Genomic DNA, 25,292 nt, shown 5'->3' with positions numbered 1-25,292 from the left:
ACAAAGAGTATTTTTAAGTGACAAAACTGTGTACCTATTTTTCGGGAGATCTTCAAAAAGTTATCATGCTCCCCAGAGTGGATATGTTTATAAAAAGGCGATATTTTGTCCAAGAATCATAGTATTCAATCAGAGTTTTGTTCCAATTGGCACAAAACAGAAAAAGTTATACCAATTGCCTTACTTTGGCATGAAGGCCTCGCAGGAAGGCAAAAAGGAGACTTGGTGACCATGTATTACAATTTCTTTTTAGAAATGAGAGATTATGAACATGTGTTATGGGTAGACAATTGTTCGTCACAAAATAAAAATTGGAGGTTATCTATTTACTTTCTTAACTTACATTGTTAACTCACCAGAGGTCTCTATTAACGAGATTGTTATTAAATACTTTGAACCTGGACATACGTTTATGTCTGCGGACAATTTTCATCATCAAGTAGAAACTTCTATGAAAAAAAAATCCAAAGATATATGATTTGAAAGATTTTGTTAATGTTATCCAAAAAGCTAATTCCAGCAAAGTAAAGTTATTACACCTGGAAATTTTAATGAGTGGGATGATCATTCTTGAATGTATAAATTAAAGAAACAACAACCGCGCATTTATCTAAAAATCTAAAGGATATTCTGCAAATTCGAGCAATAAGATGAAAAAAAACTCAAGTTGAAGAACTTGAGCTAAATTTTTTTGAAAAATGAGAACTTGAAAAATGGATGGCTTTTTACCAAAAAGAATAAACCAATAAGAGGTATCACTGAAGAAAGAAAGGTCAATATTATTAAAACCTTATCTTCCTAAATGCCAGCAAATATAATTACATTTTATGAACATTTGCAAGTTAACAACAAAGCCACTGATTTGCTAAGCAACTTAGGAGATTAAAAAATATCCGTGGTTATTTGCAAAATAATTATTCAATTTTATTTTCAAATTTATTTCTTTAGTATATTAACGTTACCTACATGTTTTTTTTTCTTTAATGAACATGAATAAACAATTTATATGTACTCGTTTACATTTTTTTCTCCTCCTGCTTTATATCTATAAATATAACAATTATGATTTTTCTTAACTTAAAAGTGGTATCTTCACTGACAGTACGTTACCACTGTTAATAATATAAATAATTCTTGACTTGAAAATGGTATCTACCATTTTTTAAATAAAAACCAAAGATAACTACTTTTTTTATTCAGTAAGTTTAAATCTACCTATTACTAAATAAAATGCATCATAGTATCACACAATATAAATTTAGATGGGGTCGGAATGTGCTTACAACTTTAAACCCCTTTTTCTCAGTTTCATAATTCTGGCAGATACCACTTTTAAGCAAAGCACGGCAGAACTACAAAGATCTCCTCAATAACCTGGCGAAAGATAATAAAGTGTCTTTAATATACCGTGTCATGAAGGGGTGCATGGGAATAAACGAGTAGATCTGTTAGCAACACAAAGCTAAAGAAAAACCTTTGCAGGCCCAGAACATTTCTGTGGCATCACTAAAGCTTCTACAAAAACGAGGTTCTGAAGTGACTGATATGGAACCATCCATAGCGTCTCTTAATACTTTTGAATAACGAAAACGTAAATATGTTTATGTTTTATTCCCTAAAATCAATAAAGAAAATGAAGTTGGCCGATATTGCAACCAAGCTCTGGACCTGTCCGTTTTTGAACCCAATTCGACCATTTTTGTCGACTAATCTCTTTCTTACTTAATTTTTAGGTACTTCAACTACGTTCACTTGCATTTTTCGGAAAAATAACGCAGATAATATTAAAAAAAATCACGAAAACGGTTGAAATAACGTCGTACACTGATGCAAACTTGAAACGCAATGGCTACTCTCAGTAGGTTGGTTCTAGTGCGCATGGCAACTTGACAGAAATACTACCTTTCGATTGGCTGTAATGGAGTAGCCCGATTCTGCTACAAAATCAAGTTAGAGCTGTCTGTTTCTGAAACTGATGCTCGTTTTGAAATACAATTTCTTGCATGTTCTAGCCGCTTTTGAAACTAAAGCAATTCAGATTTGAATTCTTTGTGAAACATCCTATAAGACTGTATCATTAACTCAATTTTGAAAAAAATGAAGTTGTCCGTCTTTGATACCAAGCTCCTCATTTTATGTACATCAATATCATACAAGTACACCGTTTTTCTTAGGCATCAACTCCCTTCCGGTAGTGATCTATGGGGGAGTATCAGACACCAGCTTATTCCAGACTAAGCCGTAGATTCTTAGAATTTTATACTACGGCGTTAGACTTTTTATTTTTCTGATCACCGGACCATTCGCATGAATTCAGATCCACTAGATTTGTCGATCGAGCGCCCCGCACCGTTTGGCTCTCTCGCACGTCAATATAACAATAAAAAAAAACAACTCTTTCTCTTACCTCATCTTCTCTTTGGCTTCTTCAAACGAGTCTGTATACCAGTATCCTAATTGGTAATCCGTAATGATACATTCCTGTTGACAGGTAAGATCTGGATCGAACCGTTTCACATTATCTTTTACTTCTAGAGCATGTTTGAGCTCTGCTACTGAACTTAGCAATCCAGCTCCATATACTTTAAGCTCTCCGTCTTGTTTGGCCAAACCGAACTCCACAGTGAAGAAATATAGCTGGAAACAAACAACGTGACTTGTTTACTGTGTTGTTACTAAGAAATAAAGTCGTTAAATAAAACATGAAAAAGTACTTACTGTAGCGAGTTTATCAATATCTTCTTGGCAGGCTCCAAGGGACGCTAACCCTAACTCTTGGGAAAATTGTGCAAAGCTGGAATTTGCTAGAAGTGGCATATGACCCAATAATTCGTGACAGCAATCCCTAAAATCAAAGAAAGATTAATTAATATAGCAAACACTTGCTTTTGGTGATATTTTATAGTCTAACATATTTTAAAAAGCAATATTTTAATAACAATTATAATAATAATAAAGGTTGCTTAGAGGATTATGCTTAAGAATGACAACTACAATCTATACTGGGACCGCACTTTGCCCAAAGACCAAACAGTGGCACATAATAGACCAGATCTCGTATTAGTTTGTAGCAGATGGATTTCTGCTACAATGTTTTGTAAATAGTATCCATTAATTTTATATCCTATCCCAAGAAAAATATCTATTTTTCTAATATATTTGGTGAGTTTATATATCAGTAAAATTTCTTAAGCCGTTCCTGTTGGAAATATTTCAGTATTTCACAACATTGTAAAACTTAGCAAAATTCCTTATTTATTTGTGTACGCATTTATTAACTGCGTAGATAATTCCTTGAAAAGTTCTGGTATATTTTCTTAAAAAGCTTTAAGCGCGAAGCATCTTTTAGTATTATTGGTGTGAATTTTGAAAGATCGTTGAGTTCTCTCCGCCGATTAGTCAATTGTCTTCAGTCGAAGGAATGATCGGCTTGACGCGTGAGCGTCTCTCACTGAGAAAGGTGATGAGGAAAGTTAGTTCTAAAAGTATGTTTGAAGGTTGAACATCTTTTTGGGTAGAACTCAACAGACTCGCAGAAAATCGCACTTGCCGGCTTGGAAATGGCTTTTTTGTTATGGTAAACGAAGAAAAGTACTTGCAAATTGTCCTATAAAAATATTAAGGAACACAGGTTCAAAATTTCACAGCATTAGTTGGATATATTCATGTGAAAATCGTACCTATACAGTATTATTGTGATGCAGTTTGGTTTGCCGGTAGAAAAGTGCGTGGTTCCTGTCTTTTCCTGTTTTTATGATGATGTTATGGATTTGTTCCTGTTCCTGTAAGAATTCCTGTATTGAAGTACCCCGATGATATGTTATTTGGTATCAACTGTTTCCTGTTTGGTTAAAATTGAATGTCTTCCCTCCCCGCCCTTCTTGAATGGAAAATTTTGGTTATGTGCGAAGTGACGATTGGATTTTGTTTTAAAAATAAAGGTATGAAATAATGTTTATTTTAATTAAATTCCAAGTGGATATAAATTTGGTAAAGGTTTTAAATATTTTATTAGTTTGTTTTCAACATGGATTCTCAGAAAGTTTTATGTAAAGTAAATAAAATGGCAGTGACTTTTGACAGCCATAAGTCAAATTTTTGTTTAGAGATACACTGCTAAAAATAAGGTTAAGAATTGTAAAATCATATATTTGTTTTATTTACTCATTTCTTGTTTGAGAATATGTTTATTCTCAAAGTGAAAATAATAAGGTCTAAAGGTTTGAATAAACATTGTAAAATGTACCTATTTTTATTTCTGTAACCTTTTTTTTTGGAAAATTATTAACCAGATGTCTAATACAAATGAAATAAGTTTTAGAGTAGAGAGAAAGAAATGGTATAGAAGTCATAGGATGGTAAATAATGGCCCAGTTTGACCCGACGAGGAATCTAAGATGAATGTCCCCCAATTGGTTCCCATAAGTACGGAATATGTCCAGTAAGTACTCGATATGTGAATTTGAGGATTTTTCAAACGGCGTCCAAATTTGTTTAAATAGTAGGAAAGTCCTCAAGTCTGTGTAAGTATCCTTTGCTTATTTGGATAAGGTAGTTAGTCTTATTTAAACCCTCTTACCCCCCTAACGATTCCACGACCTGCCACCGCACAAAAAAATGAGCTGCCGTATGCATGAAGCTTTATGTGTCTGTTCCTTCTACTTTAGCCCCATTTCGACCCAAAGTATCTATATAGTTAATCTTATTCTTGATCCCATTAGAGCAGACATGTAAACTGCTACAAGTTAATAAATTAACGAGACAAATAACACTCACTGATGTTGCGATACCTAACAACAACAACCTGCGTTCTAAATACACTGAAAGGATCGCCAAGTGCAGAGATAGGGAAATTCAAATACGAAGACATGGGAGAATGCAAAGTACCCAGACAATACCTAATATAGTTTCTACTACTGGAATCATTCCGAAGAACCTCCTGGAAAACAAAAAAGCTGGATCTGAATGAACATCTCTATAAGGCCGTGTAGAAAGCTGTATTACTCTTGACGGCCAGATATGTGTGAACTAGGACATGAACTAAGGATATTAAGTAATTAATATGTATTATTAAGCGTTTGCATAACGCGTTGCTTTCAAACTATAAGGGAAGCACGGAATAAACGAAAATTGGTACTCTAAAACAAAAATGAAGCAAAACCAAACCGATGCAAAAATAGGAGAAGATCGATAAGCTCAAACTGTAGATTCTTGTGGTCTTGGACAACCTAACGAAAAATGACAGATATTGTACGAATCTTGTAAAGAAAATTACATTTTCATTGCAAACATCTGGTATAAACTACCCAAGAGACGACTATATACTTGGAGAGTTCATATACTAAAGAATATAAGACCAAGTTAAGAGAATTATATAATAAAACTTAGAACACAGAAAATGCCACGATAGAAGAGCTGTGGGATAAATGCGAGTATGTATTTACACAAGCAGCAAAAGAAACGATAGGAATACAAAAAAGAAGTAATAAACCATTGCTATCGAGAAGCACGTGGGAAAAAATAAAAGAAAGGGAATTACTAAAATGTAAAATGCTAAAAAATGATCCAAGAGATAGGGAACAAGTGAAGAGAGAATATAGAGAGAAAGATAAAGAAGTTAGAGAGAGAAAAAAGTGCGAGAAACGACAAAAGACAATATAACGAAGAACTATTAATAGAAGCAGAAACAGCAGCAAAAAAACAACGACATGGGAACTATATATAAAACGACGAAAAAACTAAGCTCGCGCGGAAAAATGAACGTTGAGCATGTAAAAGACAAAAACGGGAAAATATTGAAGAATGAAAAGGAAATAGTTGAGAGATGGATCGAATATTTTAGAGAAGTATATGCCAACAGAATAATAGAACACGAAATGGAAAATGAAGAAATAAAGGAAGAACTAAGCTTCACCGAATCGGAATTCACAAAAAAAGAAGTAAGTAAAGCAATACAACAGCTGAAAAGAGGGAAAGCAGCTGGAATAGATAACATTACCACAGAACTACTGAAAGCAGATAGAGAAACATCGGAAGAAATCCTGTATGTACTAATAAACAGAATATGGCAGGAGCAGAGAATACCTGATGATTGGAAAAAAGGTATAATTGTAAAGATACCCAAGAAGGGAGATCAAACGAATTGCAACAATTGGAGAGCAATAACACTACTTTCTACAGTGAGTAAAGTCATGACAAGGATGATACTAGAAAGAATGAAAGAAATTATATACCAGTTGTTAAGACCAAACCAAGCGGGCTTCAGAAGTAATAAAGCATGCACAGATCGTATTAACACATTAAGAAACATTGTAGAACAAACAATAGAATGGCAGAGCAAAATCTATATAAATTTCATTGACTTTGGACATGCCTTGGACCGGATTAACAGAGAAAAAATGTGGGAAATATTAAAGAGATATGGAATTCCATTAAAATACATAAGAATTATCAAAATGTTCTATGAAAACTATACCGCACAAATCATGCACAATGGGAAACTCACAGAACCAATCAACATAGACAGTGGAGTCAGACAGGGGTGTATTCTATCTCCAACCATATTTTTGATCTTAATCGACTGGGTCATGAAGAAGGCAACGAAAAATAAAACAGGAATTAGATGGAATGCTTTCGGTCAGCTTGAAGATCTAGACTTTGCAGATGATATATGTCTGGTGTCCGAAAAAAGACAACATATGCAGAAAAAAACAGATAAGGTGACAAAAGAAGCAAGAAAATAGGACTAGAGATTAACACAAGAAAAGCCAAACTTATGAAGGTAAATCCGGAAAGAGAAATGGGTATATTCATTGAAGGAGAAGAAGTAGAAAATGTACAGAAGTTTTGCTATCTGGGAAGCATAATTGACGCTAGCGGTGGAATAGAAGAGGAAATTAATGGAAGGATAACTAAAGCCCAAAATGCGTTCTATATGCTGAAGAAAACATGGGAGTCCAATAAATTAACAACCAAAACCAAAATCAGGATATTTAATACAAATGTAAAAAGCATTTTGCTATATGCAGCAGAAACTTGGAAAATAGAGAAAAAGATTATACAAAAGGTTCAAACATTTGTAAATAGATGCCTTAGACGAATATTGCAAATATATTGGCCAAATCGGATAAGTAACAAGGAATTTTGGAGAAAAACTAATCAAGAGCCGATAGCCAAAACGATAAATAGACGCAAATGGAAGTTTATTGGACACATATTAAGGAAAAATGAAGATGATTTAACCAAACAAGCCCTGGATTACCAACCAACTGGAAAAAGAAAACAAGGCAGACCAACGACATCCTGGAAAAGAAATATTACCAGAGAGCTAGAAGACAATGAGTTAACATGGAAAGAAGTGAAAGCCCTGGCCAGAAACAGAGATGAATAAAGGGGGACTGTAGAGGCCCTATGTTCCAAATGGAATCAAGAGGAGTAAAGTAAAAGTAAGATATAACACCGTTTACAGTTGGAACTAGAATTAGTTATAAAAACCTCGTTTAGGCTCTGTACGTCTTTAATGTGTGGCTTCTTCTTCTGGGAGCGAGGTTGGAATCCACTAAACAAAACTAACTAGGACATGATATAAATAAACTAACTAATGATATTAATTAATATGTATTATTAAGCGTTTGCATAACGCGTTGCTTTCAAACTATAAGGGAAGCACGGAATAAACGAAAATTGGTACTCTAAAACAAAAATGAAGCAAAACCAAACCGATGCAAAAGTAGGAGAAGGTCGATAAGCTCAAACTGTAGATTCTTATGGTCTTGGACAACCTAACGAACAATGACAGATATTGTATGAATCTTGTAAAGATAATTACATTTTCATTGCAAACACCTAGTATAAACTACCCAAGAGACGACTATATACTTGGAGAGTTCATTTGATGATGACAGTAAACTTGGGTTTTCAAGAAATCAAATGGATTATGTAAGTGAGCGCTTCCGAAATTCCGTCAAAAAAGTCACTACATTTCCAGGGACAGATATTTAATTTGATCACCAACCACTTGTAGCAGATATTAAACTGAGAGTAAAACGAATCCAGCAACAAAATCCAAAAACCAGTTTACTTTACCTACGATATAAGCATAAAAGATAACATTAAAACAAAATTTAGCAATAGAATAAAGAACGTCGAAGAACAGTTAATAGATCTAGTGGAACTATGGAATAAATTTAAAAACCAAGTTTAAAAACGAAATCTCTACAAACAATCATTATAGAAGTAACTTAGTCAAGAAAATAAATGGATCTCAGATGACATCTTGAAATCCACAGTCTATGGAGTCTAAATTTTTACTGGTTTTTAACTGCAACTACACGGATTTTGAGAAACAACTACTCGGTAGGTTTATGAAGGAAAAAATGATTTTATTACCAGAGGCGTAGCACCACTTAGATAAATTTCTTACAGAAAGTTACATATCTTATAGAAATTTTTCCAGTTATATAGTTGCAAAAACTTGTAACAAATTGTATTCCAGACATCTGGATTACTGAGTGCGTTGTTACTTTATTATTCACCCATTCATAAAAGAACACAAGAATTTATACAAGGATATTACAAGAAACTAAAGAAGTACTTACGGTTCTGGAGTATAAAACGGATCCGTAGAATGTCTGATATACTGAGTGCAATGAAAAACGCGAAATGCCAGTCCTGCCAGGAAATCTCTGGCGCTTAAGTATCCTCCAACGGGTCTAAGAGAAAATCCAGTTTTTCTTTTAAGAAACACGCTGACGTCTTGAAGCTGAGGGATGTTGTCTTCTCTATATCCGCAATACTTAACCAGCTGCGGCCAATTCTCCAAATATTCTCTACATGCGTGTTTTTCGTAAAGTCTTTGTAATTCGCGAAAAACTGTGCCCCTAGAAAAAATATATATTTTTGAGAAATGAAATTAATGAAATAAAAGGGCAAACTACTGGTATTTCATTTTTATAAAAAAAACCTTAAATTTAAGTTTTAAATGAAATATTTCCAATATACAGAGTATAGATAGGACATGGACAGACAAAGTCACCAATGAAGAAGTACTACGGAGGATGAACACAACCGCAGATTTGGTCAACATCGTGAATGGCCGTAAGCTGCAGTATTTGGGACATATAATGAGACATCAAGGCAGATACGAGCTACTCCAATGCATTTTGCAAGGTAAAATTGAAGGAAAAAGGGCCCGAGAACGAAGAAGAATATCCTGGCTTGCTAACCTGAGAGCATGCTACAGAAAAACCTCAACACAGCTATTCCGTATAGCAACCAACAAAGACATGATAGCCAGAATGATCGCCAACGTTAGGAACGGACAGGTACTCTAAGAAGAAGACGAATTGCTGATTAAATACATATAATAGAAAAACTCTAAAAGTCTTTAAGTATACAGTTTTGTAATCGTGCCATTTATTTTCAACGAAAAATCAATTAAACACTCGACACAATCTGCTTCATTTTTAAATAACTCTTAACAGCCCTTCAATTAATCTCTTTAATCAATCAATTAGTTGTGTTGGTCTATAATCGAGTGTAATGTTTACTGACAGCTCTAAATTTAATTAACTCTTGCCAAACTGAATGGAAACAGCTGCTAAGCGTTAAGACAAAATACGCCTATCAATTATACGTGGCCAAAGAATTTGTTTCAAACCAAGAATTGTTTTGATATAGATAAATCATTATTCATGCAAAGTTCACAAAGAGTTATAAAAAAATCGTGGTGACAAAATATGAAACTGAGAAGAATTTTACGTTAAAATAATTATTTCAGAGTATGTGGACTGTGTTTAAGTGTGTGGTTCAAAATAATTTTGGGAGGTAATTACATGTTATCATCATCATCATCACACAGCCAAATTTGTTCACTTTCGGACATAGGCCTCCTCAAGGTGTCTCCACCCTTCTCCGTCCTCAGTTTGTCGCTATTCTTTAAATGTCGGCGGTCCATCTGGTAGGTGGTCTTCCACGACTTCGTGTAGCGTGCAAACCCGCTACTTTGTAGAATTTATTTTAATGAGACCCACTCTGCATTTAGAGGTGATGAGATACGGCGAAGAACTGGAGTGGAAGACATCATAAAACGCATTACGAAATTGAAGTGGAAATCGTCAGGACCCGTCGCAAAACAGAGAGACAAAAGATGGACAAAGAAGATGGACAAAGAAGATGTTAAAGTAGCGGCCAAGGGCAGACAAACGAATGTAGCGTGCAAACCAGCTACTTTGTAGAATTTATTTTAATGAGACTCACTCTGAATTCAGAGGTCCTCCCAGGTAGCTGTTGTTTTTCATTTTTAGCAAACATTCATTAGTCGTTCCATCTATACTCTTTTTGTGCACCCTGTATATACACTTTCAATTTTAAAATGAAGTTAGTGATGCCCAATTTAAATTAGAAAAATTATTTCCATTCTCTCAAATAGTATTTATTGACAAAATATTGTCATTTTTGTCAGTAGTCATTCTTTCTAAATATTTTATTCCGAAGCAAAATGATTTATCAATCCATTAATTTTTTGTAATTTTAAAACGTTCAACTTTGCCAGTTTCAAAAAGAGTGTCTTTTTCGTTATCAGCTAATACTGACCTTCAATTAATTTCATTTACTTTCATAAATACCATGCTGCTGCCTTTCTGGTTCATTTCTATAATATCCGCCAAGTAGGTAGCATCAAGTAACTACAGACCTAATTGGTAAGTTGTTTTTGTGGTTTTATCATTTAGTTTTCCGATCATACTTTTTATTAATTGACTAACTCGAATTTGCAGAATATATTTATTTTTTTACCTATTTGTGTTGTAAATTTGATTCATCCAATAAGAAAATAATTTTGGGGTATTTATTTATTTATTTTCCGTGAATGCTAATTCATTAGCATCAGCAGTTGTGTTAAATATTAATTATTTTCAAGTTTAATTTATTACGTTAATTTTATATAAATATGTGGGATTATAGTTATTTATGTACCAAGTCAGTAAAGTGACTCTTTATCGAACGAGTCTGCTATTATGAGCCGAGCGAGCGTAGCGAGCAAGGCGAATAACAGACGAGTTCGATCAAGAGTCTTTACTGACGTGGTGCATACAAAATTTTATCGCCAATCATAAAAAACATTAACAGTTACTTAACACTTACTTAATTACATCCTTCTAATGAAAAAAAAGTGTGTACTTTGTACGCACAGAAGTTATACTTCTATTATCATGATTTCAAGGAAATAAATATATTTTAAACAGTTTTATCGTATTTATATTTAAATAATATACTAATTTTAACACTTAAAGTAAAATACCAAAAATTAAAAATACCGTTGATATTTACGTCATTGTTTATGAAGTGTAGCGTGTAACCTGCCGCAGCGAAGTTGATTTGCTGTGATGAATAGTAGAAAATCTAAATAAATATATTTGCTAACAAATTATCAGTACCTACATATCTATCACCGTCCTATATAGGTATAATCGAATTAACAAAAACACCATTTCATACTATATTCGCATTAATACGAAACTTAAAAGATTTAAGATTTCTTTTATTTTTACACAAAATAAAAATTTCGTATGACAGTAATGACAGAAGGCTCTTGCTTGCATGATGGCCGATTTCGATGTTTAATCGATAGTTGTTAGGTATCAATATTGATTACTAAATCTGTAAAGTTTTGATTTATGTTTTATAAATATAATTGCAAAATACTACAGAATTTCAGTTTATTACATAAATTTAATTAATAATAACGTAAATTTTGTACAATATTTTTAATAATTAAAGTAAATAAATTTTAAGGTCACTCAAATAAATAATCGATTACTGCCATCGACCACTTACATTCAATCTCAGTTAATTTGATTAATCGCGGCAGGTAAAGTAAAATTCTTCTTTCAGTACAATAAAGTGTTACTTTACTGCCGCAAATGGCGGCAAATGAGTACAATAATGAATGACTTTATGACGGTTGGCGATAAAATTATTTTATTTTTATTCATTTATTTAATTGTATTTTGTAATTGGGGTGTTCGAATTAAAACATTTGGGGTCTACTATTTGGTTTAGAAGTCACCTATATGATTTTCTGTGCTGCTTGTGGGGAATATTAAGGTTTTGTTGACTTGGGTGGTAGGCGCCCTTCATAAATTTATGCTGCGGGTTATCTACATCTTGATTTCTCTTCTAGGCACCCAGGAGAAGGGTGTGGCCCTAGCTTTACATCGTCTGTTTTGCCCCTGATAATAGAATGTTCCCCAGAAAGGGTAAATCACATCGTAAATGGTAAATAGCAGTTCCTCAAGACCGTCACTTATGGGTTCGACGAACAGTTAGACAGCTCCGGAGGCAACCACCGAACTACCAGTACATCAAACTACCACCTGACGGCTCCCGAAAAAGATCATGAGGTGTGGATAACCTAGGACAGCACCTGAAGAAGCCTTCACACCACAAGCTATCCGACTATATAGTCAATGTCAGTGTTTCAGCTCCATACGTGAGCACCGGAAGTACACATTGGTTAATTGATTTTCTTTTTAGCTTTATTGGGATGTTTTCCTTGAACACGTCTCTTAGTTTGCCATACGCTACCCATCCTAACGCTATTCTTCATTCTAGATAATTCGCACGTTTAGTTATCTCTACTTATTTGTATTTCGTGGCCCAGATAGATGTATTTGTCAACAGTTTCGATATGGTAGTTTTCTAGTTTCAATGGTCCGCTAGGTACTAAATCGGTCATCATTTTAGGTTGCCCAAAATTTATTTCCAATCGGCTTCGTAAAATATTTTATTTGTTGGAAATTTATTGGATATTTTGGATTAAGTCAGCATTGTTTCCTTTAGTACTAACTTTAATAGAGAAACAGAAGAAATTTTAGGACAAGATAGTAAAAAAAAGACATCAAAGTATTTGTACTTTTATAAAAGTGCACACAAGTAAAAACATTTAATACATACCAAGTCTTAATTTCTTCAGGCGTGTATTTTACTTTTGGAATTGGATCCCCACTAAAATAAAAAAACGGCCTTAAATAATTTTGTTATATAACACTAATTTAATGTAAAATAAAATATTATTAGACCTGTACTATGGAAAATTTTTGTCAGATTAAGTATTCAATGTCAGCAAATATAGGTAATTGAACTATCTTCCAATAGAGTATTCCCAAAACCGGAACTCAAAAATATTAACAATATCATTTTCCAAAGTGAAAATCGAAACGTCAAAATAATCTTATACTAGGTACTTACTATTTATACTTCATAGCAATTTGATAGAACTGTTCTCTTCTTTTTCGATAAACGGGATCCTTGAATCCAGGATGATCAGCATCCAGTTCACTTCCGTACATCAAGACGTTTTGCGCCAAGTCTATCTCCGAAATCTTTTTGGGGAACCAGGGCATTTCATCGAAATCTGGAAGAGAGTTAGTTTAATATTTCTTATTTATATTTTTTTTGTGGAACTAATGATAGAATCATCGTAATTAATGAAAGAATCCAGGCAGGAAACAGAACCTACTGGAAATACAGTAACTTCCTCAAAGATAAGAAGCTTACTCAGAATACAAAACTGAAAATTTACAAAGCAGCAATTAGACCAGTAATCACATATGGTGCTGAAGTAATGTGTCTGACACATAAAGAGGAAGAAAGATTGAGGACCCTAGAAAGGAAAATAATTCGGAGGATAGCAGGACCACTAAACTTAGGTAATAATGAATTTAAAAAACTTATGAACCACGAAGTAAGAGAACTTCTGAAAGGAGAAAACATCGTCAGATTTATCAAGGCACAGAGACTCATATGGATGGGACATATAGAAAGAAGGAATCCAGAAGCCGTTATCAAGAAAATTTCCAAATGGAGACCTGTATCAGGCAGACCACGAGGAAGACCCAAAACTAGATGGGGGAACCAGATAGTCGAGGACCTTAAGAAGATGGGAGTCTGAGAATATGTAACCATAAGCAAAAACAGGAACGAATGGAGGAAAATTGTAGAAGATGCCAAGTCACACAACCACTTGTAAAACCAAAATGTTAATGCGGATTGATTCACCGCGACAAACAAATCGGAAGAGCCCAAAGAGGGCGGCAATCACTCAGCTAGGAGTGTAGATGCCATGATGAAGATGATATTTATTTTGTGGGATTCACAGCAGTGATCTCATTGGTTTCAAAAAACTATCGCTTTAGTTGAAGAAGGCCGTTCACAGAGATTCGTGGCGAAAAGAGTGGGTGGTTCTCAGAATAATATCTTAAGGATATGGAATGGGTTTTGGAGACAAATTCGAAACAGAATAGAGCTCGCTCTGATAAATCCCGAGGTATCAATGAGCAAAAGAATAGATATATCAGAATTTTCATTCGAGCAAATTCTGCTATGTCTGTACCAGCTATCCAAAAAGACGTCAGGCATGCTACAGGACTCAGAGTAACTTTGACTACAAACTACAATAAGAAAAAAAAATTGAGTCAGATTTGAGGAGTCGTCAACCAATAAAAGTTTTTCAACTACAACTAAGACATGTTCTGCACTGACCCCAGTAGTCTCGAGAACACATACAACTCCCTCAACAGTTTTGGAATTTTGTGATTTTTTCAAGCGAGACCAGTATCTGTTGAAATAGTGATAGCCGACCCATTTTCGGTTGGTAAGAGTCAACAAGATCTTCACAACTACCACATGCCCGTCCCATACTTCCTTTCAGGCAGTGTTACAGTCACGGTGGCTGTTCTTAAAATGCAGCAATACAGTAGAAATAGTGAGATGGATATAAAAATTAGAAAATGGAATGAACATAAGACAAAGTATTGAAGTATATAGTTGTAAGACTCTCAACGGCCGTAACCAGGATGGTAACTCCTTAAGGGGGGGTTACAGTTACAAGGCCCTAAGGGGGGTTACAACTACTGAAAGGTCTCTAGCGTGTATGGTGTTAAGCGTATAGATCTCAAAGTACATCCCAATGGGGGGGGGGTTATAACACCCAAATCCCCCTGGTTACGCCTATGAAGACTTTAACTTATACATAACTTGAACTTAGTCAATTTGTCACTGTCAGTTATTGGTGTCTAATTTCTGCTGTGATATAATTTTACATTTTGTCACGATGAGAAACAGCTCCGTTACAGACCAACACCAGCAAAGCCACATTCATATGGAAAGTCATGGCATTCAACAACTACTAGTGGCAGAGAAAAAGGCAGCTGAAAAAATTGCCGATGCTAGAAATCGTAAGTTATTAAAAGCAATTTTTTATTGATGTATGTAAGCAAAACGATTCAAATTAATGGACAATGAAAGCAATAATCACAAACATACTCAACAACATATACAACTCTGGAGAAATACTAGCAGAATGGCTGAAGTCTATTGCACTTCCAAAAAAACAAGAAGCCAAAAAATGCGAGGAGTACCATTCGATAAGACTGATAAATCTTCTCATATAATTATATATACACCGGTATTTTAGGCTTCAACGCCCTTCAGGTAAGTATCTATGAGGGAGTATCACCGAGCCGCAAGACATCCCTTGCCGTACTGCTTCCTCATAGGCCGATCAGACGCCGTTCTAGTCTAAGCGCCAGATTCATATTTAGAATTGTATACTGACCCGTTAGCCTTTTTTGTTTTTCCGATGACCTAGCTGGGCTTGAACTCGCATACCTCACGGCGAAGTGAATTGGCGGTCAGCCGCTAGTCCCACTGAGCTGTCCGATCGACTTATAAAATTATTCCTAGAGATAATTTATAAGAGAATTTACAAGATGTGTGAAAGCCAAATTTTCCTCAACCAATTCGGGTTAATAAGTGCTGTTGGTACGAGAGAGGCTTTATTTTCAATACAAAGCTAGTTCCAGATATTCACAAGCGTCAATTGCGACGTATACGCATGTCTGGTTGATTACAAGAAGGCGTTTGATCGAGTAAAGCAAGCTAAGCTATTCATGTTGAGTAGGACAACTTTTCTAATACCGAAAATTTTTGGAAGGTGAGCGTTTCGTAAATATAGAGGTTTCTAAACTTTGGTGTGTGCAACAACTGGAGTACCCTTAAAAATTTGTCGGACAATATTACCAGTAAATTATAGTAGGCTATTGATTATGTACTATAGAAAGGAACTACAACGTTAACGGGGTTTTATTACTTCATATGGTCAATGAATCTCTATATATGAAAAAACCGCGGAGTGCTACCATTTAAAGGGGTGCGTTTTTGAGAAATGGGTGAATTAGTCCCTGGGCACAGGTTACATTAGGGTGAGTTCTATGCACAAAGATACTTTTTTTACAAAAATATATTCAAAAGAAAAAGCCCAAAGAAACCCAAAAGAAAGAAATTTTGTTTTTTGTCCCATAACTTTTGTCCACGGGGATATAGGTATAGACATTATTCGAAAAAAAACTTACATATTTTCTCTTTAAAATGATGCTTAGTAGAGGTCGTTAGGATTTACAGTTTTCGCAATATGATTTTTCAAAGTTCGCCACTCACAGCAATTTTGGGCAATTTTCCTTGTTATTTCGCAAATATTTTTCTGTAACTTTTTTCTACGCAACTTTAGGCATATGCAATGGTACATGTAAGAGGAATAGAAATCAATTACCTTTAAAATGTTCTACTGTATAATGTTGTACGACTTCTTTTAAAGAGGTTATCTTTTTCAAGATTTTATACTTTTAACAAGTTTTTATATTTTTTACGATTATTTTTTAAATTTCCCATTATAATTTTTTTTCTTCTACATTTAGGTATATATTATATAATAAAAAAGAAAGTTTATTCTGTTTACTTTAAAATGGTGTATTATAAAAAATTCTAGGATTATTTTTGAATAAGATATGCTTTTTCAAAATGTAATAAGTACTTGCAACGATTTTTGATTTTAGGATTATTTTTTAAATTTCTCCTTATAACTTTTTTATGTGATTGTGTGTTATGATTGAATCTTATTTTTTATAGGTAATACTTTGGATCCACTTGACTCGGCCGGGCAAACTTCAAAATATGGATTAATTCCAATATTTAGTGTCAAAGCTCCTGCACCACAAGCTTTGCTTGAAAAAATAGCATGTAAATGTACCAAAGGATGTACAAAAAACTGCGGTTGTAGGAAGATAGGAATTAGTTTTTCAATATTCTGCAAAGGGTGCATGTGCATGGGTACTAATTGTGGGACTCTAAGATAACTGAGGTGTCAGAGGAAGATATTGAAGCTAATGCTAACGAAGAGATGGACTTTGATTTTGAAATTTTTTAAATGTCAACGTTTAAATAATTTTAACTAAAGTGATGTTTTCTAAGACTAATGTTTATGTAATTTTTGTAAAAGAAATAATTTTAAATAATACAGGTAAAAAAATATCAAAGAATCACTCGGTTTCCATTATTTAAATATAGATGATACACCATTTTAAAGAACAGAAAGTAAGCCCTCTTTATTCAGCAATATATAGCATATTCATGTAAAAGAAAAAAAAAGTTATAATGAGAAATTTAAAAAATAATCCTAAAATCAAAAATCGTTGCAAGTACTTATTACATTTTGAAAAATAATATCTTATTCAAAAATAATCCTCGAATTTTTTGTAATACAAAATTTTAAAGTAAACAAAATAAGCTTTTTTTATTATATAATATAATATATACCTAAATGTAGAAGAAAAAAAGTTATAATGAGAAATTTCAAAAATAATCGTAAAAAATGTAAAAAAATAATGTTTTTTTTATATTAGGTATTATATATTATATAATATAATATTATATTATATATACTATATATAATATAATATTATATAATATACAATATATCATATAATAATATAATTTTATTTTTATATTATATTATAAAAAATCGTTAAAAGTATAAAACTTTGAAAAACCATAATCTCTTTAAAAAAAATTCGTACAACGTTAGACAGTAGACCATTTTAAAGCTAATTGATTTCTATTTCTATTACGTGTACCATTTCATATACCTAAAGTTACGTGGAAAAAAGTTACAGAACAATATTTGCGAAATTACAAGGAAAATTGCCCAAAATTGCTGTGAGTGGCGAACTTTGAAAAATCATATTTCGAAAACTATAAATCCTAATTACCTCTACTACACAACATTTTAAAGAAGAAATATGTAGATCTTTTTTCTGTAAAGCAATGTCTATACCTATATCCTCGTGGACAAAAGTTAAGGGACAAAAAACAAAATTTCTTTCTTTTGGGTTTCTTTGCGTTTTTTCTTTTGAATATATTTTTGTAAAAAAAAGTATCATTGACTTTAAAAAGCAATATTTAGATAGGAAATTTAACCAGGAACAATTTTTATGTAGGTATGTTTATACCAAAAGTGCATAGAACTCACCCTAATGTAACCTGTGCCCAGGGACTAATTCACCCATTTCTCAAAAACGCACCCCTTTAAATGGTAGCACTCCGCGGTTTTTTCATATATAGATGTCCATTGACCATATGAAATAATAAAACCCCGTTAACGTTGTAGTTCCTTTTAGCTATCTTATTTTGAATATAATCAATAGCCTATAGGTATTTTTATCATAAACAAACCTGTAAACATCCAGCTGTAAGGGAATAAATGTTATGACTCCATAACTTTGTTTTGAGGGTGTACGTATCATAAAGAGTTATAAAATTTACACTTTCATAGCTGATTTTGCTGAATTCTTTGGTAAAAGTACTTACACTTAACTGGTAATATTGTCTAAATCCATATTTATGACACAAGACAATTTTTACTACTAAATAAAATTTATTACTAACTTTCATTCAATAGGTAAGGTTAAGAGACTCAAACAAGCAAAAGAAGAAGCAGAAGCTGAAGTAGAAAGATACAGGCTCCAAAGAGAAAAATACTTCCTTCAATATGAAGCTCAATATGCAGACAGTGATCATGTAGAAACGAAAATTCAACACGATATGGAAACGCAATTGCAAAACTGTAAAAGAGATGTAGAACAAAACAAGGATAAGGTAATAACAAAGTTTATTTTTTGTCATTATCTCCGTGCGGGACAAATTTTAGCGAGCTTCGCGTGACCGGGGGAGAGAATGAAATAGATTAACGCTTTGTATTGTGTCGTAAATCGTAAGTTTCAATGTGTCCGGGTTTTAACGTAACAAAATTTACGAAAAGAAGGAAAATATTTATTTTCTTCTTCTTCTTGTAGCACTACAAGTCGTAGTGGGTATTGGCCGACTGCACAACGCGTTTCTATCTCGAACGGTCGTCCATGATAGTTGGTTCAATGGGTAGCCCCATTGTTCTTAAATCTGACCTTATATGGTCTCTCCATCGCATTCTTGGACGTCCTAAGAGCCTTCTCTCCATCGGGGCTTCCTCCCAGATTATCTTCGCAAGGCGGTTATTAGTAGTAGTATATATATGACCTGCCCACCTTCGACTTTGAGACGTAGTCTCTTGGACTACGTCGCTAGATCTACCCTATACTCTTACATTTGTTTGACCGCCGCACTGTTCTCATTTGGGATTGGTTAGTATTCGGGTCGTGATACGGTCCAAAGATTTTTCTGGGGATTTTTCTCTCAAAACACCGGAGTTTTCTTTTCGTTGCCTTTGTCTGCGTCCATGTCTCACACCCATACATGAGCACTGGTCTAAGCACTGTCTCACATACCCTGATTTTTTATGTTCGTGTTAGGCTTTTAGTTTTACTAGAGTAGTTTTATAGTCCACGGTAATAAGGTTTTTTCCATGACACTCGAACAGCCAGGATACTAAAGCGTTTTTTCCACAGGTAATACCTATAAGAGCAAATTGTAACTATTTCCTGCGTAGGATCTGGCGGCCATTTTTATTTATAAAAAATTAAGTGCCAAAAAATGGCATTTTTCACTTTTTTTTTTCAAATCAATGGAAAACAGGGAAACTTATGGTTTTTTTAGTACAAATATCTTCGAGATTATGGAAAAAGCTTTAAAATGACGTATTACAAAGTTTGATATACTCATTTATTGTTAATATAATTGCGAAAAAAGGTCGGAATTTAAAAAAATATTATTTTCGCAATAACTGTGGTAAAAATTAGTGTACAGCTTTCAAATTTTTGTCAAATAAGGGTTCTTTGATACTTAATATGTGATAAAAATTTCAAAGCGATTCATTCAATTGTTTAAATTTTATTTAAATTGTTTATCCCAGAGAGGATTTTTTTTTACAATGACATAAGTCAGAAGAAAATGACGTTAGAACCATTCCACAAGTGTCAAATTAAAGAGCATGAGCTATATTTTCAACTTGGTTTAAAAAAAGTGAATAAAAAATGCATTTATTAGTAATAAATAATTATGCAAAAGTATCGTAAATCTTTCCTTATAAACTTTTTATTTTGTTATATAAGAAATTATACATATTTATTACAATTTTTTATCAATTATGATATAGATAACATTACTTAGTAGTTGTGCACTTAAAACAGGGTAAAAAAGTTATTTTTTTTGGAAAAAGTTATTCAAAAAGTTTATAAAAAAAAATTGACGATACTTTTGCATAATTATTTTTTACTAATAAATGCATTTTTTATCCACTTTTTTAAACCAAAACCATGTTGAAAATATAGCTCATGCTCTTTCATTTGACACCTGTGGAATGGTCCTAACGTCATTTTCTTCTGACTTATGTTATTGCAAAAAAAATTCTGTCTGGGATAAACAATTTGAATAAAATTTAAACAATTGAATGAATCGCTTTAAAATTTTTATCACATATTAAGCACCAAAGAACCCTTATTTGACAAAAATTTTAAAGCTGTGCACTAACTTTTACAACAGTTCTTGCGAAAATATTTTCTTTTTGCAATTCCGACCTTTTTTCGCAATTATATTAACAATAAATGAGTATATCAAACTTTGTAATATGTCATTTTAAAGCTTTTTCCATAATCTCGAAGTTATTTGTACTAAAAAAATCATAAGTTTCACTGTTTTCCGTTTATTTGAAAAAAAAGGGGAAAATGCCATTTTTGGCAGTTAATTGTTTATAAATAAGAATGGCCGCTGATCCTAAGCAGGAAATAGTTATAATTTGTTCATATAGGTATTACCTGTCGAAAAAACGCTTCAGTACCCTGGCTGCTGAAGTGTCACGAACAGGGTATATTTTTGTCTTATTACCCTGGCCTATTACTCTTTCAAAGTTATATGGGTAAATATTTCTTTTGAATACTAAGTTAAATCGTATATTGAAGACAAAATTACTTGCACTTGAGTCAGGTATTTATCCAAAGAAATCCCATTTTTATCATTATCTTACGCACACTTTCACGTTTACAATATTATTCTATCCTTTACTTATAGTTGGCAGCTGCTTTTCTTGGTTAAAATAGTAAATCGTTGATTGATAAAATATTCAAGACCCTGTGTTTATGATCAATGATCCCAGATATAAATATGAGCTCACGATCTCAAACCGGTCAATCGTGGATATGTGTGGATGGTTGTTATGTAGTCTATCCACTATCATGATCATAATCTCTTTAATTCATACAATGATAAAAATTCCAACACAACTAACTTCGTTAGACAACAAAACTACCACGATACTGACTGTCAGTGACCGTACCAGCCGCTAGTCGAGATGGAAGAGTCTGTTTCAACTTCTGACTTCCTTTAAACTGTGCTCATTTACCGACAAACGATGGAACACTTCGCGCCGATCCAGGCCGGCCATAATTAAAGGGGCTCAATCGGGCATAAATTACAAATCCTGAGTTCTGAGGGAAATACGGTTGCGTTCAGTCCCGTCTTTAGTTTTTATCTTTTTCTATTGTTTTTTAAGTGCCATCTCCGCGACGGAGGTCGGCAATCATCATAGCTATTCGGATTTTAGAGACGGCTGCTCTGAAAAGTTCATTTGATGTACATCCGTACCATTCTCTCAGGTTGCGCAGCCACAATATTCTGCGTCTTCCTATGCTTCTTTCTCCTTGAATCTTTCCCTGAATAATCAATTGGAGTTAGTTGTAGGTAAACTAAAAAGGGGTAGTTCCCTGGGTTGGCTGTATACCTTATAGTTAAACAAACTGGAACATGAAGTAAAAACCACTTCTATGTAAAAGGTATATTTATAAAAATTTTTTAGAATCCCAATGGATTCAATAAAATGAGTTCATCAGAACGTTTTCAAACCTATCAGTCCATCATCAGTGAATTTGAATACTTGCAAAATAGCCCCAGAACCAAACAATGGTTGTGATTATAAATAAATCTACATTATGTTAAAATAAATTTAAAATGGCTAAACGCCGATGTTCAGGGATTAAACCTCTGGGAACATGGTGAAACTCTACCTGAGGACCAAATCAACCATCTTCGGGATTAAGTCACTTAGTAGTCATCGTTGACCGAAGATGGTTGATTTGGTCCTCAGGTAGAGTTTCACCATGTTCCCAGAGGTTTAATCCCTGAACATCGGCGTTTAGCTATTTTAAATTTATTTTAACATAATGTAGATTTATTTATAATCACAACCATTGTTTGGTTATGGGGCTATTTTGCAAGTATTCAAATTCACTGATGATGGACCGATAGGTTTGAAAACGTTCTGATGAACTCATTTTATTGAATCCATTGGGATTCTAAAAATTTTTTATAAATATACCTTTTACATAGAAGTGGTTTTTACTTCATGTTCCAGTTTGTTTAAGTTGTAGGTATCTCTCTCCACGTGTAATATGTTCGAGATATTCAAATTTTCTTGTTTTGATGGTATTTAAGATTTCCATTTTTTTATTCATCTTTCTCAGAACCTCTTTGTTTGTGACGTGTTCTGTCCACGATATTTTTAGAATTCTTCTGTACACCCACAGCTCGAATGATTCTAGTTTTTTCATTGATGCAGCCTTCAAGGTCCAAGCTTCCATTCCATAAAACAAAGTAGAGAAAACGTAGCACCTAGCCAAACTAACTCTTAGCTCTAACTTCAAATCTCTTGTGCAGAGCACTTTTTTCATTTTGTTAAAATTTGCTCTAGCCTTTTCTATTCTGATTTTGATTTCCTGTAAGTAATCTCCCATGGAATTGATCATTGTTCCAAGGTATGCATATTGGTCGACTCGTTCGATATTGGATCCGTTTATGAAGACATTCTCGTTATTTCTTTGAGTTTTTGATATCCTCCGCTATTCTTTTCCTAACCTCTTTTTTCCTTTTCAAAACCTCTTTTTCCTTTTCCAAACTCCGCTATTCTGGTCAGCAGCCTCTGAAGATTCCCAATATTTTCAGCTAAGATGACAGTGTCATCAGCATATCTAATGTTGTTAATGGGAACTCCGTTTACCTTTATTACAGCTGTTTCACCCTCAAGTGCTTTTCTCAAGATCTCTTCCGAGTAGGCATTAAAAAGGCTTTTTCTATTACATATCTTCTATTTCTCGAGACGTGCCACTCATGTTCAGAAAAAACTGCAAAATTGACTTATCTATTTCTAAATTTCTGTAGATGTTTTGGTAATGCCATATTTTTATTTTTCAGGTAATTGAAGACCTTATATCCTTTGTTACAGATGTTGAACCAATAGTCAACCCTAATTTTTTTATTTTGAAATCGTTTAATAAAATCTAAGAACAGCATATTTTAATAGTGCTTATTCTTCTATGCCTACTATATCAGAGGCTGCTACATTTTGTTGATGGGTTTATAAAATACCTAAATTCTATTACTACAGAATTCTGCGGTGAAATAGCTACAGAACAAGAGAACACATATCAGAGATTCAACGGAAAACGATTATATGGTGCAAAAAAACTTGGCATTGATATATCAACAATGTTTTTAAACCGTTTCAGTTTATTTGACAGATATTCTATTAACAAAAATCTCTCCTAATTAGATTTTCGGCATGAACTTATAATGATTTTACTATCAGAAGTTAAAGAAAACCTACTGGTGTAGAAAAAAGGATCTAGAGAGCTTTAAACTATACTCACCTGGTGGAAAAATAATATTCTGATCCTAACGAAACACAAATACGGAAAATATGTAGAGCATGCTATGAAAATAATATAGTAAAAACACTCCCATTATTTTATGCTTTATATCCCGATAAGCCTAGGCTTTGCTTGGAGACTGCTTTAGACTATTTCATACTAAAAATTTAAACATTTCCACCGTTTTCCAAATTATTCGTTGTTTGATATGCAATTCTTTCGCATATTTTCAACTAAACACACAACATCATCGAAACATCATAATCATCATCGAAAAAATTTTAATTAACTTTCTACAGGGTGATTGATTAGTAGGGTAAAGCTCAATAGCTCCGCTTTAGTAATAGATAGCAATAAAAGTTAATAACAAAAATTTTAGCCACCTTTGAGCTTCCACATTACAAAATTAGTTAGAATATTACAGGGTGTTCGATAACAGAGTGGAAGACCTAACTTTTGTTTTTTTTTAAATGGAACACCCTATAGTTTATTTTACATTCGAAATTCTGTTAACTTTTCCATCACAAAAATATAAAGGTTTGTAATGTTATACAGGGTATTTACAAAGTTATAACCAATTTTTTATGAAAATCGTAATAAGTTCAACTCCCTGTATAAATAAAAATAAGCACAACAGCAATGGTTTATTAATGCCATATTTTTTTATTTATTGTTAAAATTTTTAAGAATTATTGTTATTGCTAATTTTCTTTATATCAAATACAGGGTGAGTCAAAACGCAAGTACATTATTTTCTGAGTAATGTTAAATAGAACACCCTGTATTTTATGTCATTATTGAAAAGTTATATTAACGTACTTTAATTTTTATATAACATTCCCTATGCCCAAATTTATTAGTTTCCGAGATATTTTCATTTTTCAGAGCAAATTATTTTAGGTGTTTAAATTTATCTAAATTTTAAGTAAGCTATGACTGAATTGACAATTGAAGATTACCGATTATCAATCCGGTAATCAATGTAACACTGTAGCAAATAAAGAAATAAAAATAATTTATTAGTAATACATTTTACAAACAAAAACACAACCACTACATGCAACATTTTTGAAACAATTAAAAACTATCTTTTTATGTAAATGCAACAAATAAACAGAGAAAATTAGTAATAAATTTAAAAAAACGCAGAAACACAAAATACAATATTTTGTGAAGACAATTAAACACTACTTTTGTATGTAAATGAAACAATGTAACAAATAATTTATCAGTAATACATTTTGCAAAAAAACATGTTTGAAAAAATTAGAAGCTACTTTTAATAAAATATTTTTAATATTTACTTACATAAGGTGTTCAAAATTATCT

General features: G+C 33.1%; 2 protein-coding genes across 2 annotated transcripts in view; one reads left to right on the top strand and one right to left on the bottom strand.

The window, feature by feature from the left end:
* The window catches only part of LOC126886746 (tryptophan 5-hydroxylase 1), a 42,823-nt gene that overhangs the window by 2,482 nt on the left and 15,049 nt on the right, over window positions 1–25,292 (bottom strand). The window contains exons 4-8 of the mRNA XM_050653763.1: window positions 13,249–13,414; window positions 12,955–13,005; window positions 8,598–8,879; window positions 2,719–2,845; window positions 2,408–2,637 (exon numbers count right to left, since the gene is read on the bottom strand). Coding sequence (XP_050509720.1) covers window positions 2,408–2,637; window positions 2,719–2,845; window positions 8,598–8,879; window positions 12,955–13,005; window positions 13,249–13,414 — 856 coding nt within the window. The remainder of the gene's footprint in view (window positions 1–2,407; window positions 2,638–2,718; window positions 2,846–8,597; window positions 8,880–12,954; window positions 13,006–13,248; window positions 13,415–25,292) is intronic.
* Window positions 15,056–23,608, top strand: LOC126886747 (V-type proton ATPase subunit G 1-like). Its single transcript, XM_050653764.1, has 3 exons — window positions 15,056–15,236; window positions 18,794–18,990; window positions 23,509–23,608. The coding sequence occupies exons 1-3, from the start codon at window positions 15,113–15,115 to the stop codon at window positions 23,596–23,598; spliced, it is 411 nt and encodes a 136-aa protein (XP_050509721.1). The 5' UTR covers window positions 15,056–15,112; the 3' UTR covers window positions 23,599–23,608.

Source organism: Diabrotica virgifera, chromosome 6, assembly GCF_917563875.1.
Source record: "Diabrotica virgifera virgifera chromosome 6, PGI_DIABVI_V3a".
Lineage (NCBI taxonomy): Eukaryota > Metazoa > Arthropoda > Insecta > Coleoptera > Chrysomelidae > Diabrotica > Diabrotica virgifera.
Note: the sequence above shows the minus strand (reverse complement) of the source record. Positions and strands in the feature narration are given on the sequence as shown.

Excerpts from the sequence above, each read along its gene's own strand:
- LOC126886747 (XM_050653764.1), top strand. The coding sequence starts at position 15,113 with ATGAGAAACAGCTCCGTTACAGACCAACACCAGCAAAGCCACATTCAT. Across the intron at positions 15,237-18,793 it reads AATTGCCGATGCTAGAAATC|GTAAGGTTAAGAGACTCAAA; the intron begins GTAAGTTATTAA and ends TTCATTCAATAG. Across the intron at positions 18,991-23,508 it reads TAGAACAAAACAAGGATAAG|GTAATTGAAGACCTTATATC; the intron begins GTAATAACAAAG and ends TTTATTTTTCAG.